The 17,922-nt window shown below is 42.1% G+C and overlaps 1 protein-coding gene across 1 annotated transcript in view; it reads right to left on the bottom strand.

Moving 5' to 3' along the window:
• Positions 1–2,091: 2,091 nt before the first annotated feature.
• fndc5a (fibronectin type III domain containing 5a) overlaps positions 2,092–17,922 on the bottom strand; it is a 64,451-nt gene continuing 48,620 nt past the window's right edge. Inside the window, exons 4-6 of the mRNA XM_055656338.1 lie at positions 17,815–17,907; positions 13,485–13,618; positions 2,092–5,013 (exon numbers count right to left, since the gene is read on the bottom strand). Coding sequence (XP_055512313.1) covers positions 4,972–5,013; positions 13,485–13,618; positions 17,815–17,907 — 269 coding nt within the window. The 3' untranslated portion in view covers positions 2,092–4,971. The remainder of the gene's footprint in view (positions 5,014–13,484; positions 13,619–17,814; positions 17,908–17,922) is intronic.

Consider the following 17,922-nt stretch of genomic DNA (forward strand, 5'->3'; position numbering starts at 1 on the left):
TAAACCAGCATTGCAGTTCCTTTTTATTACATTAGTTCTATCCTTTTTTTTGAATGGCAAACATTCCTTGTTTTCTCAGTTATATGGTTTGCTTATGTACCTAAATGATAGAAGAAAAATGATCTGCAATTGTTGTATTACTGTATGTAATATAAATATCGGATATTGCTCGAACACAATTTTGAAGTGAATTATGTTGTCTGGTGTTATGCAGCGAGACAAATATAATTTCACTACAAATAGCTCGTTCATCAGAGATATTTTATCCTGCACAGAGATATTCTGTGCGTAACAGCAATAATATGAATGACTCCAAGGAAAATGCTCCATTGATAAAATGATAGCTTTTGAGTGGAGTGCTGTAACATTAAGATTTAGTTAAATCTAAGTTATCTCAAATCGGAAACTTTGATGACTATAATCAAGCTTTGTCCCATTCTTGAGGAAGGAATATTGTTTCAGTGAAATTGGATTTGAAAAAATAAATATTTTATTAAAAAATATAAGTATGTTTGGCAATACGTCAATTATTTATGCTTGATTTTCTAGAGGTCGCACTTTCAGAGTTTAAATCGATCATAATGTAATGAAATAATTTTCCCTCAGGGAAAATGCAAGTAGTAATACAACTTTGCAGGGCAATTCAGTGAGAGCTAAATCTCATCCAAATTCTCAACAGACACATTCTGGACTAGGTTATGGATTGCCATGTCTGCTGGAACTATCTGTAACATTTGTGTGAGATTCATGGAAAGTAGCTTGCGTTGAATGCAGTTGGCTCACCTTTTGTGGAAAACAATTGACATCGGACACAGTCGATGCAAATCATTGGCATATTTGCAATACTTTTGATTAGTATTATCACGTGTATTTGAGGAAGCGTTAAGATTTTTTTTAAAATAGCACAACGCCTAACTGTGACGTTCCCCAATTCAAAAGGATATGGAATCTTTGTTTTTAAACTAGGGATTTAATAGCGAGAGACAATTAAGTTCACAACGAGCTTGTCGTTTCCCAGAAGTTGATGATATATCTATTTATGAAGCCATAAACTGTAGACACAGGGAACTGCAGATGCTGGATTACAAAAAAAACCCCAAAGTGCTGGTGTAGCTTAGTGGGTCAGGCAGCACCTCTGGAAGACACATAACTAGGTGACGTTTCAGGTTGAAACTCTTCTACAGACTAATTGTGGGCCTCGACCTGAAATGTCACCTGCCCATGTCTTCCAAAGATGCTGGCTGACATGCTGAGTCACTCCAGCACTCTGTATTTATTTATTTATTTATTTATTTATTTATTTATTTATGAAGCCGCATCTTTTAAATAATTTCGTCCCTGCTTTAATATTTGTTTCATTTTAATCCACTGCAGTCATAGGGTGCATTTTCATTCTCTCCCATCTAGGTGATCTGAACTCTGAAGAGTTCTACTTGACTACAAATAGGGAAAGTGATATTTGGGTGTTCGGCAAAGGTGTGGTTTGTGGACACCTGCAAAGAAGAAAAATATGCATTCGTCTCCCGTACTCATCCAAAGTGTTTTCTGCGTTTCCCTGGCAATGCAATGTTGGTCTGCACAGACTCACCACGTGTCGAAATTAGGTTTCCTGGGATACACGAGAAAGGGAAGAATCCCATCCTCCATCTTTAGTTTGGCTATGAAATAATCAGTGTGTGCGTGCGTGTGTGTGCGTGTGTGCGCCCGCGTGTGTGGACTGATGATTAGTTAGGGAGGACAGAGGAGAGCAAAGGATGGTGTCTCATAGGTTCTAGGGACAGGATTAGGCCAATTGGCCCATAATGTCTACTCAGCCATTCAATCTTTCCCTGTCAACCCCATTCCCCTGTCTTCTCCCCATAACCCCAGACACCTTTACTAATCAAGAATCTGTTCATCTCCGCCTTAAAAATATCCAGTGACATGGCCTCCACAGCCGTCCGTGGCAATGGATTCCACAGATTCACCTCGCGGTGGGTGACCTTTGAAGGTCAATTCGGCTATGTTTTATTGGTCTAAAGTGCTCATTTCCAACAGCTGGGGCATGCCAATGCAAGCGATGCATCCCATTAAATAAATTGTCATGCACAGGAATGCAGCAGGTCTTCCCTCCGTCATTCTGTAAACATCGGACATGGTCATTCAGTCACTAGAGCTGGTTGTATCATTCCAGTAGATCTCGGCTGATCTACACCTGGACTCCAATCACCCAACTTTGGCCATAAACCTGGCTATTACTTATCCTAGTTAAAGGCATCAGCCAGAAATACAGTCCACACTTGTGAAAAATAAAGCGCAAAAATGTCACTTTGAGTTGCGTGTTTTGATGGACTGTTCAGTGCTATGAATTTGAAACTTTAGTTTAGATTAAAGATACAGCACGAAAACAGGCTCTTCGGCCCACTGAGTCCGTGCCGACCAGCGATCCCCGCCCACTAGCACTATCCCACACATACTAGGGACAATTTTACACTTACACCAAGCCAATTAACCTACAAACCTGTGCGTCTTTGGAGTGTGGAAGGAAACCGAAGATCTCGGAGAAAATCCACGCGGTCACGTGGAGAACGTACAAACTCGTGCAGACAGCGCCCGTAATCGGGATCGAACCCAGGTCTCTGGCGCTGTAAGGCAGCAACACTACCCCTGCGCCACCATGCCACCCTAACTTATTTTAGAATGCTCAAAAAGGAATTGGATGTCCCTATTTAACTAATTGTCTGCCATTTTAACGTCAATTATACACAAAACATAAGAACATAGGAGCAAGAGTAGACTACCTTGCCCTTGTCCCTCCCTGACCATGGCTGACCTCTATGGTTCAATGTTACTTTGTCACATTAAAGCGCCGGTTCCAAGCCTCAAGTCGTCTCCCGTGCCACCAACACCGAGTCCTCGATTCCCTGATCTTTCAAAGATTTATCTACCTGCTCTTTAAATGCCTCCAGTAATCTGGCCCCCACAACCTGTCGGAGTGGAGCTTTGGAGATTTTCCACCTTCCGCAACAAGTCTCTGCACAAGTCAGTTTTAAAAGGATGGCCCTCATTCGAGACTGTGTCACGAGGGGAAACATTTCAACATCTACCAACTCACGATCTCTTTGGATGCTGTATGTTTCAATAAAATCAGCCCTCATTCTTCTAAACTCCAAAGAGATCTTAAAAAAAAAATTAGTATCAAGCTTTAGTATTTTTGTATTGACACTTATTGCTCAACAACCACAAACATGTCAATGAAATGGTAGGCAGCACAGACATCATCACAATTTCACTTGTACCACTAACTACAGACAGATACTGTGGACAGCACCACATAGAAGAGCAACGTTAATGCAGGCCTCAAAAGCATTGGTTGTTTTAAAAGCATAGCAATAATTCTGTCCAAGGAATCCTCCGATTAGTAATTCACGTCAATGAATTAGATGCCACTAATTTGCCATTTACTTACTGATTATGTCAAGGGAGACGGCCATTCGGCCCATCGAGTCCATGCTGGCTCCCAGCTGAGCAATCCCATCTGTCCCAGTCCCCTCATCATCTCCCCACAGGCCTGCAACATATTCCCCGTCACATGCCCGTTAATTCCTCTGTTCAGGATTAAAAGAAAAGAAAGACAATATGCATTTTGAGATCACTCTATATGCTGCAGAGGTGGCGTGAAATGTGCGTAGGTTCCAGAACCTAAATTGCATTAAATGGCACTGAAATATGTCGCTTTCATAATAAATATAAATCAGGAAGTCTTTACCGAGTCTTCTCCGTTCTCTACTTTGGTAAAGCTTCATGCTGCTGTTAAGAAGGAAAAGATTAAAGACAATGTCTATTTAGTTTCACATCGCCATGTTTGGTCACCTTCACCTTTAAACCTTGCTTTTTTTTTACGACGGTAAAATGTACCGACATCTCTCAATAGTTAAACATCAATTATTTTTCATTTTCCGGTTACGTGACACGTATGTTTATTAATCATGCGTACCGATACCTTTTTGAGTACAAAATGAAGGCCCGTCTTTAAAGCTTCATTGATATTGGCCATAAAAATAATGAAATAAATCACATGAATACTTTGCGCTGGCTGGTGTTAATAGTTTGTCGGCAGAAAAGACTGGAAATTTTAAAATGTGCCATTTTTTTATAGATTAAATTTCATTTTTCATATTGCAGACCTTACGTTATAGGAAATAACTTGCTTGCAAGCCAGAAATCATTCGTAAGCAAAACAGAGATTGAATACCATTGAGTATGGGAATAGAAATATAATAATCTTTGCAACAAAAAAAAGTTCTCGATGAACTTCAAAAGACGTCTCGCCACGCTCTTTGCAGGGAAGTTGCTTTGTTTGTACGGAGATCATGAAGTTATGTCACCATGGACAGTGGTCCAAGTCATATTCCTCATTGTTCCTTTACCAATGTTTTTAATATCCTGTTGTTTGCATTTGTTTCTGCGATGGCTTTTGTCAATTAATATTTCATCCAAAGAACAGTCAGTGTGTGAACATTGAAGCTACGCAGCCATTTCTCGCCGTTTGTTTGTGCGTTGGAATATCCGTTCACGGGAATGTAGACGTGAAATCTTGGGAAAAATTCCTTTTGCCGCAGCGTACAAAATCCTCAAACCCTTTGCATCTTCTCCACGAGTGAGGAATTAAACTGCCTCTTCTCCACGAGTGAGGAATTAAACTGCCTCTTCTCCATGAGTGAGGAATTAAACTGCCTCTTCTCCATGAGTGAGGAATTAAACTGCCTCTTCTCCACGAGTGAGGAATGAAACTGCCTCTTCTCCACGAGTGAGGAATGAAACTGCCTCTTGTCCTTGTTGAAGATGATCATTCCTAGGAAGCCTTGATTAACGTGTGCTTTTAAATCTGTTTATGAAGCAGGGTGCGCTTGGTGTTCCGCTGCAGGCTGCTGCTTCTTCCCAAGAGAAAGTTAATGGATTAATTAAACCATCCTCTTAGCCGCGTAACAGTCAGGCTTCAATGATGTGTACAGAAGGCTTGTTCTTCGGAAACTAAATAAAAGGATGAAATTGTTATTTAAAACAGCATTTTGTTAGCAAGTGACGTTATCACGATCGCTTCTATAAATAAGGATGTTTTGCTTGATGCCCAGTGATTGGGGACATCTACTCCCCTTCCCATTCCCACACCAACCTTTCTGTCCTTGGCCTTCTCCGTTGCCAGACAGAGGCCACTTGCAAACTGGAGGAACAGCACTTCATATTCTGCTTGGGCAGCTTACAACACAACAGTATGAACAGTGAATTATCTAACTTCAAGTAATACATCCCCCTATTCCCTCTTTCTTTCCTGCACCCAACATCCCCACCCTGGTGCCCTTCCATTTCTCCCACTATTTCCATCACCCTGGTCTCCCCCCCCCTCCCTCTTTTATACACTCATCTTCCATTCCCAAGCCCCCCATTTCCTGCCCCCTCCCACCTTTTGCTCCCCCTCTTTCACCCTCCCCCGTCCCGTTCTACCAATATCCCTCCCTCTGGCTTTACATTTCATTCCTCTGCTTATCTCCTTATCTGACAGCCTTTTGTCTCCTATTCACCTCTAGTCTTTGTTGCTTACTCCACCTCTCTGCCAATCAACCCCCCATCACCAGTATCCACCTATCACTTGCCAGGCTTTGACCTGGCCCCCACCTCTCTTTTCCAACTCTTTTCCTCCCTTCAATCAGTCCGAAGAAGGATACCGACCTAAAACATTGATTTGTATTGTATTGTAATGAATGTATTAGCCAAGTATGTAAAAACATACAAGGAATTTGATTTGCCTTACAATCATACCAAAAAAGCAACAAGACACACAATTACATAAAAATTAACATAAACATCCACCACATGGAAGGCAATAACGTATTATCTTCTTCCCTCCTTTTCTCCCGCGGTCGGGGCAGTCGAACCACCGGGGCGGTTGGAGCTCCCGAAGTCGATCCCCAACAAAGGGACCGCCAACTCCATGATGTTAGGCCGCAGTGCAGATGGAGATATGATATGGAAAAAGTCGCATTTCCGTTGAGGAAAGAGATTTTAAAAAGTCCCCCCCCCCCCCCCCCCCCCCCCCCCCCCCCACCCCCTCACATAATACAAAACCAAAGATACACCAAAACATATATTTAACAACTCAAAACAACAAAAGAAGAAAAGGAAGAGACAGACTGTTGGCGAGGCTGCCATCATACAGCGCCACCTGGTGGGCTGTCCATTCCCTCTCCAAATGCTCTCTGACCCACTGAATCACTCCAGTGCTTGTGTTTTGTCCAAGATTTCCGCATCTGCAATCTCTTGTAGATACAAGGTGCTGCAGATGCCTGTTTTCACAAAGAAAATAGACACAAAGTGCTGGATGAACTCAGTGGGTCAGGCAGGAGTCTCTTGTGTATCCATAAAACAATGTTACATTTCTTTGGTCATTCCTCATTGAGGAGCTAATTCATCAAGCAGTTCCACAGAACAATTAAAAGCCTTTCAATGATAATCTGATATTGATATTCTAATTATGTCATTTAACAATTTCGGATTGAATGAAGATAACAACATAGGAAATAGGAGCAGGAGTAAGTCATTCGGTCCTTCAAGCTTGCTCCACCATTCAATATGATCCTGTCTGTTTTGCCCCCATCCTCTTCTCTGCCTGATGTGTCACAAATGTATCTTTTCCCTCTTTGATTACTCCTTCCCTCCCCTGATCCACCAGTCCCATCTAAGGCTTTTAACCTTTATCATTTGCTACAACTTTTTATTTCTAATCAAAAACAATGACTTTTAAAGCATTTGTTTATTCCCCCTTTGGGCATGTACGGACCTGTGATATTACACGCCTTCTCTGCTTGAACAGTTAGACAACATTGAACAACGTGCAGCCCAAGATTTGCTGAAATGATATCAAAATCGGGCTTGTAACCACCAAGCATTCTCCTTCTTTGAGCCATTATCCATGCATTAGACAGATAATCTGACTTTACGGACTAATTTTCAGATTTGGGACAGGTCAATACATTCAATGAGAAAACCAAATCAAATTTCCAAAGTATAGAATAGAAAGCAGAAGTCACAGTGTCCTGAAGAGCTGTTTTAATTAATCCCTATTCTATCAATTGCACCAGATGGCTGGTTTAGTCATTTTGTTTTTACGCTTAGCTAAGCAGAGCACAACATCCATCTAATTTTCAAACTGCCATAACAATTATGATTCATGTGAAACTAAGGCACACACAATAAAAGCCTTGACTGTTTACACAGATCCCTCTTCTCTTTGCTGACAAGGTGATTCCATCGGTGATAGCAAGAGCATTATTTTGGATGTCACATTAGCAGCATTAAAACAACCTGCATACCCTTTGCATTATCAGTTTAAACAGTTCATGGCTTGCAATTAGGTCCATTTCTTGGAACTTGCAGCTGTTTTTAAACAAGTTGGTCCTTATATTATATAATTCAGTGTAATCTAATCTGATCTTAATATAAAAAAATAAAGTAACAATGTATATTTCTAATGCGACATTTTATTGCATTTTGACAATAGATCTTTTACCATAAACATTAACATATCTACGCTCTGATTTATTATCTACGCGCATTGTAATTACAGGCCTGTTGTGTTGCTGCAAGAATGCCATTGTTCTGTTGTCGGTACATGTGCCAATTAAACCCCTCGTGATGCTCATCTCAAGTTCTGGTGAATTAATTTTGTTTGCTTGCTTCAAAATGTGCATTGTTTTTGTTTTAAATCTCAAAATTACTAGAAACATTGGCCACATGTGAAAGCTCATTGCCATGCTTGACCTGGACCCGTTGTTACTTCATCTGGAGGAAAGCCCAAGGTGTATGTGGGGTAGAGTAGGCCATACACATGCAACTGGGCATATGGGCCATTCCTCTGCAAGCTCCTGCCCTTCTGATGAAGAGCGGTCACAGAGACAATGCGGTGGGCAGCAGATTGAGGGTGGGAAGGAGATGATTACCAGTAAAGATGGGAAATTGGTAAGAGGGTCCTGACGGCAGTTTGGGTGTAAGAGATCAGAGGGGAAATAAGGTGGATATACAGATTAACAGGATGAAAGGAAGAAGGATACAGAGAGGCAATCTAAGACTCATCAATATTGACCAGGTGAGGATGGCAGTTTTAGGTAATTCCAAATAGCCCTCAACCATCTGGTTATGCCCTGCTACAGTATTCAAGGAAAGGCACAAGTACTGGGGTAATTCATCAGGCCACGCAGCATCTTTGGAGCACAAGGGTAGGAGTCGTTTCAGGTCATGACCAGACACAAAAAGCTGGAGTATCTCAGTGGAACAGGCAGCATCTCTGGAGAGAAGGAATGGGTGATGTTCCAGGTCGAGACCCTTCTTCAGACCAATCTGTCTGATGCTGTCTGAGTTAATCCAGCATTTTGTGTCTTGTCTTCGATTTAGACCAGCATCTGCAGTTCCTTCCTACACGTTTCAGGTCGGGACCCTTCTTCAGACTGAAAGACTTGAAATGTCACCTATCCATGTTCCCCAGAGATGCAGTCTGATTCACTGATTTACTCCAGCACTTTGTGTCTTTTTTTAAATGTAAACCGGCATCTGCAGTTCCTTGTATCTCAGCATTCAAGGCTTGTGCCATTCACAGGTGCATGGTTGGATTTTGTGCAAACGGCAAGACTCATGGATTTTACCCTGGCTGATGTTCTTGCAAGCATCCAGCAGTCTTTGTAGTTGCATTGTATTTAATAGATGCACCACTTGCACACAATGTTCCAAACATAATCGAGCTTTGGAGAAGATTCTCGTGTGTGATGCATAAAAATCTAGCATTGCCTGAGAGAAAATAGTGTTTTTATCTTTTAAGCATTTTATTGGAAATATTAGCTTAAATATCCTCGGGCAATGGTGAAAGTTGTTGTCTTGATATAAGTATATTTAACTTTGTTTTTCTAGGTGAGAAGCATCAGAGAGATTATGAGATAATTACTTTAAGTAGCTGTAGAGCCTGATACATCATCTGTCCTAAATGGTTTGTCTATCAAATTCATTCTTTCAATTATTCTACCTATGCTCATTACTCTCGGATCTTGCTACTGCAATATTTCAAGCCATTGGCAATGAAAGTGCTTCTGCTTGGGTATATGGTATTGTTGACATAAGGAATTGCAGATGCTGGTTTACAAAAAAAGAACACAAAATGCTGGAGTAACTCAGCAGGTCAACCAGCATCTCTGGAGGGCAAGGAATGAGATCCTTCTTTAGACTGATTGTAGTGGGGTCAGAAAGCTGAAAGAGAGGTGTGGCCAAAGTCAGACAAGTCATTGATGGGTACAGATGAAGGGGGGTTGGACAATAGACAATAGGTGTAGGAGTAGCCATTTGACCCTTCGCGCCAGCACCGCTATTCAATGTGATCATGGCTGATCATCCCCAATCAGTACCCCGTCCCTGCCTTCTCCCCATATCCCCTGACTCCACTATTTTTAAGAGCCCTATCCAGCTCTCTCTTGAAAGCATCCAGAGAACCTGCCTCCACCGCCCTCTGAGGCAGAGAATTCCACAGACTCACCACTCTCTGTGAGAGAAAGTGTTTCCTCGTCTCTGTTCTAAATGGCTTACTCCTTATTCTTAAACTGTGGCCCCTGGTTCTGGACTCCCCCAACATCAGGAACATGTTTCCTGCCTCTAGCGTGTCCAAGGCCTTAATATTCTTATATGTTTCAATGAGATGCCCTCTCATCCTTCTAAACTCCAGAGTGTACAAGCCCAGCTGCTCCATTCTTGGACTGGGAGATGGGTGGACAAACAAAGGCCAGAGATGAAAAAAACAAAGATTGTAAGGTATGGAGTGGAGTCAATTGTGAAGAGGAATGAATACAGGTGGAAGGGGAAAGGGTAAGGAGACGGGATAATGGCCATTGTTGTTGAGTAAAGACACAAAAGGCTGGAGAGAAGGAATGGGTGATGTTTCCGTTGAGACCCGTCTCAAGACCCGCCTAGACCCGAAACATCACACATTCCTTCGCTTCAGAGAAGCTGCCTGTCCTGCTGAGTTACTCCAGCACTTTGTGTTTATCTTTAGTATAAATCAAAGATGGTTTCATATCATAATGTGATAATGTGCAAAACTGCCAATGAAATGTTCAATTTATAAATAAATAATACTTTGCACATTATATTATGTATAAACATATACAACATCTCTGACAATGGAGGAGGCCCAGGACAGAAAGGTCAGTCTGGGAATGTTTGGGGGAGTTAAAATGTTCCTGATCTCCTAGTTGCTGAACACTTTAACTCCCCCTCCCATTCCCACACCGACCTTTGTGTCCTGGGCCTCCTCCATTGTCAGAGTGAGACCCAATGCAAATTGGATGAACAGCACCTCATATTTCCCTTGGGTAGCTTACATCCCAGCGGTATGAATATTGACTTCTCAAACTTCAAGTAAGCCTTCCTTTCCCTCTCTGTTTCCATCCCTCCTCCTTCCCAGTTCTCCGACCAATCTGACTGTTCCTCTCATTACATGGTATTAACCCTAACCCTGAAGAAGGGTTTCGGCGCTAAACATTGCCTATTTTCTTCGCTCCATAGATGCTGCTGCACCCGCTGAGTTTCTCCAGCAATTTTGTGTACCCACATGGTATCTCTGTCTGCTTTGTGTCACCTTCTCCTCGTTAACAATGGTCTATCTACATTTTCCTTGATCTGCATCTCTATTGATCCCTTACACTTCCTTTTCTCTGTAACTCCCTCTCCCCGGATTCTCAGTCGAATGGGTGACCCCAAACATCACCCATTCCTTCTATTGCCTGTCCTTCTGAGTTACTCCAGCATTTTGTGTCTATCTTCGGTGTAATAATAATAAAAATAATAATAAATTTTATTTATGGGCGCCTTTCAAGAGTCTCAAGGACACCTTACAAAAATTTAGCAGGTAGAGGAAATACATGTAAGGGGAATGAAATAAATAGTAGAGACATGGAGAGGGTCTGAGTTTGGCAATGGTGTAAACCAGCATCTGCAGTTCCTTCCAATACACTATCCATGTCCCTGTCTAATTGTTTCTTAAGCTGCAACACAAAATGCTCTCATGGCATAGAAACCAGTTTAGTTATGTGTGAATGTTTTCACAATTTCCTTAAAAATCATTAGCCAAGACTATCATCATTCTTCTCTCACCATGGTGTCCTATGCCAGGGAACACACACGTTTCAGTTGATATACAGAGTGATCAACAGTTCTGCAGTTAGCAATGAAGGGCGTAGCCAGAGGGAGGCCACTGACCCAGTATGCTTAAGGGCCCAATGGAACAGATTGTTGCTCTTCCCACATGGGTCAAAGTCAGGATGATCTACGACGTCTTGTCTTGTGCAGTAAATGGATTCACCCCAAAGTGCTGCACATTGTGCCGATAAACAACAGCAGCTTGGATTTGTACTGCACTACTGGTGCAATAAAAACTCCCAAGGCATTTCACAGGAATTCTATCAAACAAAGGATCCAACTGAGCATCTGTTGCATTACAGCAGATGATAAAATGCTTTGTTAAAGAGAGATTTTAAGGGGCAATTAACATGGGGCAGAGCCAGAAGATATTGACTGGAGATTATTCATTGTCAGCAAGTACAATTATCATCGTGACATATTTATTTCTGCTTTGAACCATCATTTGCACAGTCAGCAAAACAGAATGCTGAAGTTCCTATTTTGCACACCACCAACCACCCATTTTATTAACAATGCCAATGACTACTATATCCTAGCAATAGGCACTAGAATCAAAAATCTCAAGGCTGTCACCCACCTTGTTGCTGGGAATCATTTTGACAAAAAAATATCTCTTTTTTGGAATGTGTACACTGTTTTGTTGAAGATGTGTGGTCTTGCTCAAGAAATCAGAGTCAGATTCTTGACTCTGGGTAAGCCATTTAGATCGGAGACAAGGACATTTTTTTCTCACAGTCTGTGGAATTCTCTGCCTCAGAGGGCGGTGGAGGGCGGTGGTACTCTGGAGACTTTAAAGAGAGAGCTGGATAGTGCTCTTAAAGATAGCAGAGTCAGGGGATATGGGGAGAAGGCAGGAACGGGGTACTGATTGGGGATGATCAGCCATGAACGCATTGAATGGCGGTGCTGGCTCGAAGGGCCGAATGGCCTACTCCTGCACCTATTGTCTATTGTCTATTGTGTTAAGAATATGTGAGACAAAGCTGGCTTCAGCTGCGCAATGATCCAATTTCATAGCTAGAGATGTGTGGAAACTTAGTTCACGCGATGAGTTGGTCTAGACTGCAGTACTCTTCCTGAAAACAGATTGAATAGCAACCTTCCAAGGGAATGTGATAAATAATGAAAAGAAAATATATAGGCTGATAAAAGCGTTACACTTTGGGAGTCATTGTATGGCCTTCTCTGTGCTGTATTATTCTATAATCCTTAATGAGAGGTTTACCAATACCTAACAGGTGACTACAGTTGGTGAGTGTGAGAAATGCTGATGGATGAAATGTGTCATTTTCACTCCTTTTCTCTATGATATAGATCATGATAAATCATTTGACCAGAGATTATAATTTTTTTCCTACATATCAGAAGATGACTACCAGAATGTTTCTATTAGGTCCAAGAATTAGGGTTAGTACCCAGTGCAGAATTGGTTGTCAATACCACTTTCCACAATTTTATCTATGTGTTAAAATGCAAAGCATCTCTCCTGACTTTTAAGTTTACTTGATTTGTTTTACAGCTGTATGAAATCTCCAGTATAATCATAGTGCAAAGTGCCATGTTGCTTGTTATCGCCCTCGAGGCATTTTTGTTAACTTAAATAAAGGCTTGCTGCCAAAAAGATCAATGCTGTGGTTTTATATCCAATATGGATAGGACAGATTTAGAGGGATATGGGCTAAATGTAGGCAGATGGGACTAGCGTAGATGGGACATGTTGGTCGGTGTGGGCAGGTTGGGCCGAAGGCCCTGTTTCCATATTGTATGACTATGAGTCTATGAGTCTATTAGGGGTGGATATCACGTCTGATTGTTCATCAGTCGGCATATTTGGCAATGAAACGTTCTATCTTTTTATAGGAAACACACCCTGCGGAGCAGAGAAAATGCGTGTTACCCAGCTACATCAATGAAGCAAATAGTTCGGTAGAGACCTGGTCTCTAGGTCACTGTAAAGAGAGAAATTGGCACTGACAGACAGACATGTTTACAGACTGAGGTGGATTGAAACTGGTACAGTAAAAAAACATATTTTAAAAATCCAAGTATATGACACAGTTACATCAAATTTACATTCTGCACGAAACCAAAAGCTGCTTAATTATACAGTCAATGAATGCCTGATGAGAGCAAGTTATAACAGCCCTATCATTTTGCTTCTTCTGTACACATCTATTTTGCCTTATTATATGTTGGCATGTTATTTTTTTGTCTTTGTATGAACCAGGACATCAATACAACCTCTGTGTTTGGCAGCCGCGCTCACCTACCTTGCTGCGTAGCAGCCCCCCTGTTGGATGCTCCGGAGTGCTGTATTCTGAAGAGCTCTTGGCTTTGTCCTTGTTGTTGTTGGGTTCATTGTCTTTGATGATATCATATTGCCTACAAAACAAAGCTATCACCCCTGGCAAACAGCAGAAAAGAAATAATCAATTGTCAGTCAGTGTTAAGGATGTAGAACTAACGGACGGGTGGCACAGTGGCACAGCGGTAGAGCTGCTACCTTACGGCACCAGAGACCCGGGTTCGATCCTGATTACGGGTGCTTTCTGTATGGAGTTTGCACGTTCTCCCTGTGACACGCATTGGGTTTTCGCCGGGTGCTCTGGTATCCCTGACATTCGAAAGGTTTCCAGGTTAATTGGCCTTTTTAAAATAATTGCCCCTAGTGTGTAGTGTTTGTGTGATCATTGGTTGGCGTGAACTTGGTAGGCTGAAGGGCACTGTTTCCACACTATAATTCTAAAGTAAACTAAACTAACTTTAAACTAAGCTACATTGGTAGAGCATGTGTAAGATAAACTAACACCTACACTCCATTTCACAACAGCAAAAATCTTTCACACCTATTTATCATATCATTTAGTATTTCTGTTAAATTTTAGATTTTGTTTAAGAAGGAACTGCAGATGCTGGAAAATCGAAGGTAGACAATGGTAAATGCTGGAGAAACTCAACTGGTGAGGCAGCATCTGTGGAGTGAAGGAAATAGGCAATGTTTCGGGTCGAAAGCCTTCTTCAGACTGATGTGAGGGTGTGGGGGGGGGGGGAGGGCGGGAAGAAGACAGGATTTATTGCTTTGAGGGAATTTTGCAACATCTAATAAAGATCAATCCAGCCCAATACTATTTCACTGCCAGACCCTCTGAGTTACTCCAGCACTCTGTGTTCTCTGTAAGATTCCAGCATCTGCAGTTCCTTGTGCTTCACTGCTCATGCCTTTGTATGTTTGGCATATCAAGTGTTCATCCAATAGTTAAATGCCCTCTTGTCTTTGCTCTAAATATTAAGGGAAACACATTTATCCTATTTACTTACTGTCGACCTTTCATAATTTTATAGGCTTCAATTAGTCAGAGAATACAGCATGGAAACAGGCCCTTCAGCCCAACCAGCCCATGCCCACCAAGATGTCTCACCTACTCTCGTCTCACCTGCCCTCATTTGGCTGTTATCCCCCTAAACATTTCCTATCCATGTACCTGTCCAAATGCCTTTTAAATGTTGTTATGGTACCAGCCTCAACCACTTCCTCTGGCAGCTCGTTCCACGTATCCATGAAAAATCCATGAAAACGTTGCGTCTCAGATTCCTGTTAAATCCTTCCCCTCTCAACTTAAAAATATGACCTCTGGTCCTAGATCCCCCTACACTGGGTAAAAGACTATGCATCTACCCCATCGATTCCCCTCATGAATTCTCCGCTCAGCCTCCTCCTCAGAAAAGGAAAATGCCAATTCCATATTTTTCTGTCTGATAACTAAAATTCTGGTAAAATTCCACCATTCTCACAAATCTTCATTCACCCAACTCTTGTGGAATCACAACCTCTTGTAATGTCTGCACACAATAATCTAGGTGTAGCTCAAACGCTCCTCTAAGGATTAGAGCACAAGTGTATGTATGCTGCATTATTGCAGCTACCGCAGTTTAGGAGTTTACTCAAGGCCCCATTTGCTCCCTTAGATAAATGCAAAAGATATTGTGACACAATCATGAAGATGAGGTGCATTCTCCTTGGCAGACCAGACAATATTTAAACCCCAATCCATATGAGTACATATTCCAGACTTCCCACATTATTCCAATAGCTAAGGCATTTAATTGACCGTAAACCACTTTGGCAGATCCTGAGGTAAAGTTACCTGTATAGTTTTAACATGTTGCTGTTTGCTTATTATTCTTTGCTTTGGAATTGTGCAATTTAGCTTGACGTTATTGGTGACACTTCAGTGATGTGCAGCTATCTGTTACATAGCTGCACAAAACTAAAATTGTTTTTGCATAAAAACGTATGTATCAGGAATGTTTTCTTCCCGTTACCAGATTTCTGCTGCACTTGTTTGGTTCGTATGTTTTTGTTATCTACTTAATATTACTCATTGAGATATGTAGCAACTACTTCATTCAGTCCATATAATGAAAGGGGGCTTTGGATTTCTTATCTGGTTTGACGTGTGAGTTGCTCTGATTGCTTCTTTAGCCTAAGGGAAATGGGACCCAAGCATCTGAGGGTCAAGGAGGATGCTGGTTATATGATATGAGCTGCAGAGCAAGTGGTGGGGCACTTGAAAGGGCATTTGACTATGTACTTGGGTAGGAAAGCAGTGGAGGGACACAGGTCTAATGGGATCAGTGATCAGTGATCAGGTAGACACAATGGTTGGATTGGACAGGATGGGCCGAAGGGCTGGATTCTAATGCTGCACGACTCTATGGTTCTCTCCGTCACTCTGTGCAATAATACAGTAGGTCACCTGAAAAATGTCCCGAGTCAGTCTGTCAGAAATGGGAGAGTGAATCGTACTTGCAGATCAATCCAGGAGATGGAACTGTCTAAAATAACTGGACGCATTGGTGGGGAAAAGAATAATTGCTAAAGCAAATGACCTTTGTTGCTCATAACTCAGTTGACATCGCAGCAGTGACTCGGGTTCCTGTCCGCAGGTGTTGTGTTTATCAAAAATGGATTGCACTGGAAGGCATTCTCATCCTTTCAAAATAAAGCATGAAGTAATGGATCAGCACGGAGGGAGGGAGTGGGCCGAGTCATTTACCAAATTGACAAACGACAGGAAGGTTCACATCTATACCTGGCTCATTAGCTCCCGGAAAGAAAGAGCTAAATTGATATTTTGTTTGTCCAATCTATGTCAATATTCACAACCCCAACTCACAGGCAACCGACATGTTATAAGTGACCCAGTGCAATTAATAAAGGTGGGCTGAGCAACTGCAGCCCTAGTGGAGGCAAAGGGGAACATAGGCACAGCTACCGTGAATACTTCTGAAGGTGGAGGGGGTGGTAGGTATGTAGAGGAGTTGGTGAGTGAATTATAGAAGGCAAAGGGCCAGACATCTTAAGGGACTCTTATTGTTTGCAGGTTGTAGGGTGGATTCAGTATAGCCAGGGGGTGTTTAGTTTAGTTTAGTTTAGAGCTAAGCATGGAAACAGGTCCTTCAGCCCACCAAGTCCATGCTAACCAGTGATCACCCTTACACTAGTTCTATGTGATCCCATTTTTGCATCCTGCTTGCTGGGGGCAATTTACAGAAGCCAGATAACCTACAAAACTGGCAATAGACACAAAAAGCTGGAGTAACTCAGCAGGACGTGCAGCATCTATGGAGGGAAGGAATGGGTGACATTTTGTGTCGAAGACCCGAAACGTCACCCATACATTCTCTACAGAGATGCTGCCTGTCCTGCTGAGTTACTCCAGCTTTTTGTGTCTATCTTCGGTTTAAACCAGCATCTGCAGTTCCTTCCTACACAACCTCCAAGCCTGCACGTCTTTGGGCTGTGGGAGGAAACTGGAGCACCCAAAGAAACCCCCCGCAGTCACAAGAGGAACGTACAAACTCTGCACAGAGGCCACCTGTAGTCGGGATCGGTGGCTCTGTGAGGCAACAGCTCTGCCGCTGTGCCACCGTGCTGCCGAATATCAGTGGGAGTCGAGAACATCAGTGGGGTGCAGGAGGTCTGGAGAGTTGGCGTAATGATTCTGTTGGAAAATGGAATATCTAATTTCATGTGTTTGAGGACACTGAAGGTTAAAGACAGGGGTGGTGGAGAAAATACGAAGATAAAATTAATTGCAACATGGGAGACTGGTAATGAGAACGTTTCAGAAGCAACACTGTGAGGTAATAAATGAATGAATCAGTTTTGTCACAAGGGAAGCAGTAGGAATGAGACAGAGATGGTGGGAGTGTGTGAATTATGTGCTGTAATGATAGATAGGTACCATGTGGGATTACAAGTGAGACTTAAGTGGCGTTATTGATACATGTAAAATAATTTGCAAATTGCTAGATCTACAGGAATCGGGCTGAACTGGTTAACAGGTTAGTAAGCATTTGACCCACATTCAACATGCATCAAATAATATTCTTAAATAGGACAATAATAATATTAAATATCGAACAAAGTGGTTTGAATAATGGTTGCCGTATTCTTGAAGTGCACGTGAAAAGATTTTGTATTTGATATGTAAAGTTCAGTCCTTCTCACAGTCAGACTGAACAGCAAACCATGCAGGAGCAATGACACATTTCCTTGTTAGCCAGGAGGATAGCAGGAGCAAAGCAGTCCCTCACCTGCCCACATGACTAGAACAACCACAATGATGATCATCTCTCCTGTTCTTAATTGTGTGGATCGCCGCTGTGACATCTTTGTTGTCACCTCATCTGTAAGATAGAGGA

Source organism: Leucoraja erinacea, chromosome 26 (assembly GCF_028641065.1).
Source record: "Leucoraja erinacea ecotype New England chromosome 26, Leri_hhj_1, whole genome shotgun sequence".
Taxonomy (NCBI): Eukaryota; Metazoa; Chordata; class Chondrichthyes; order Rajiformes; family Rajidae; genus Leucoraja; species Leucoraja erinaceus.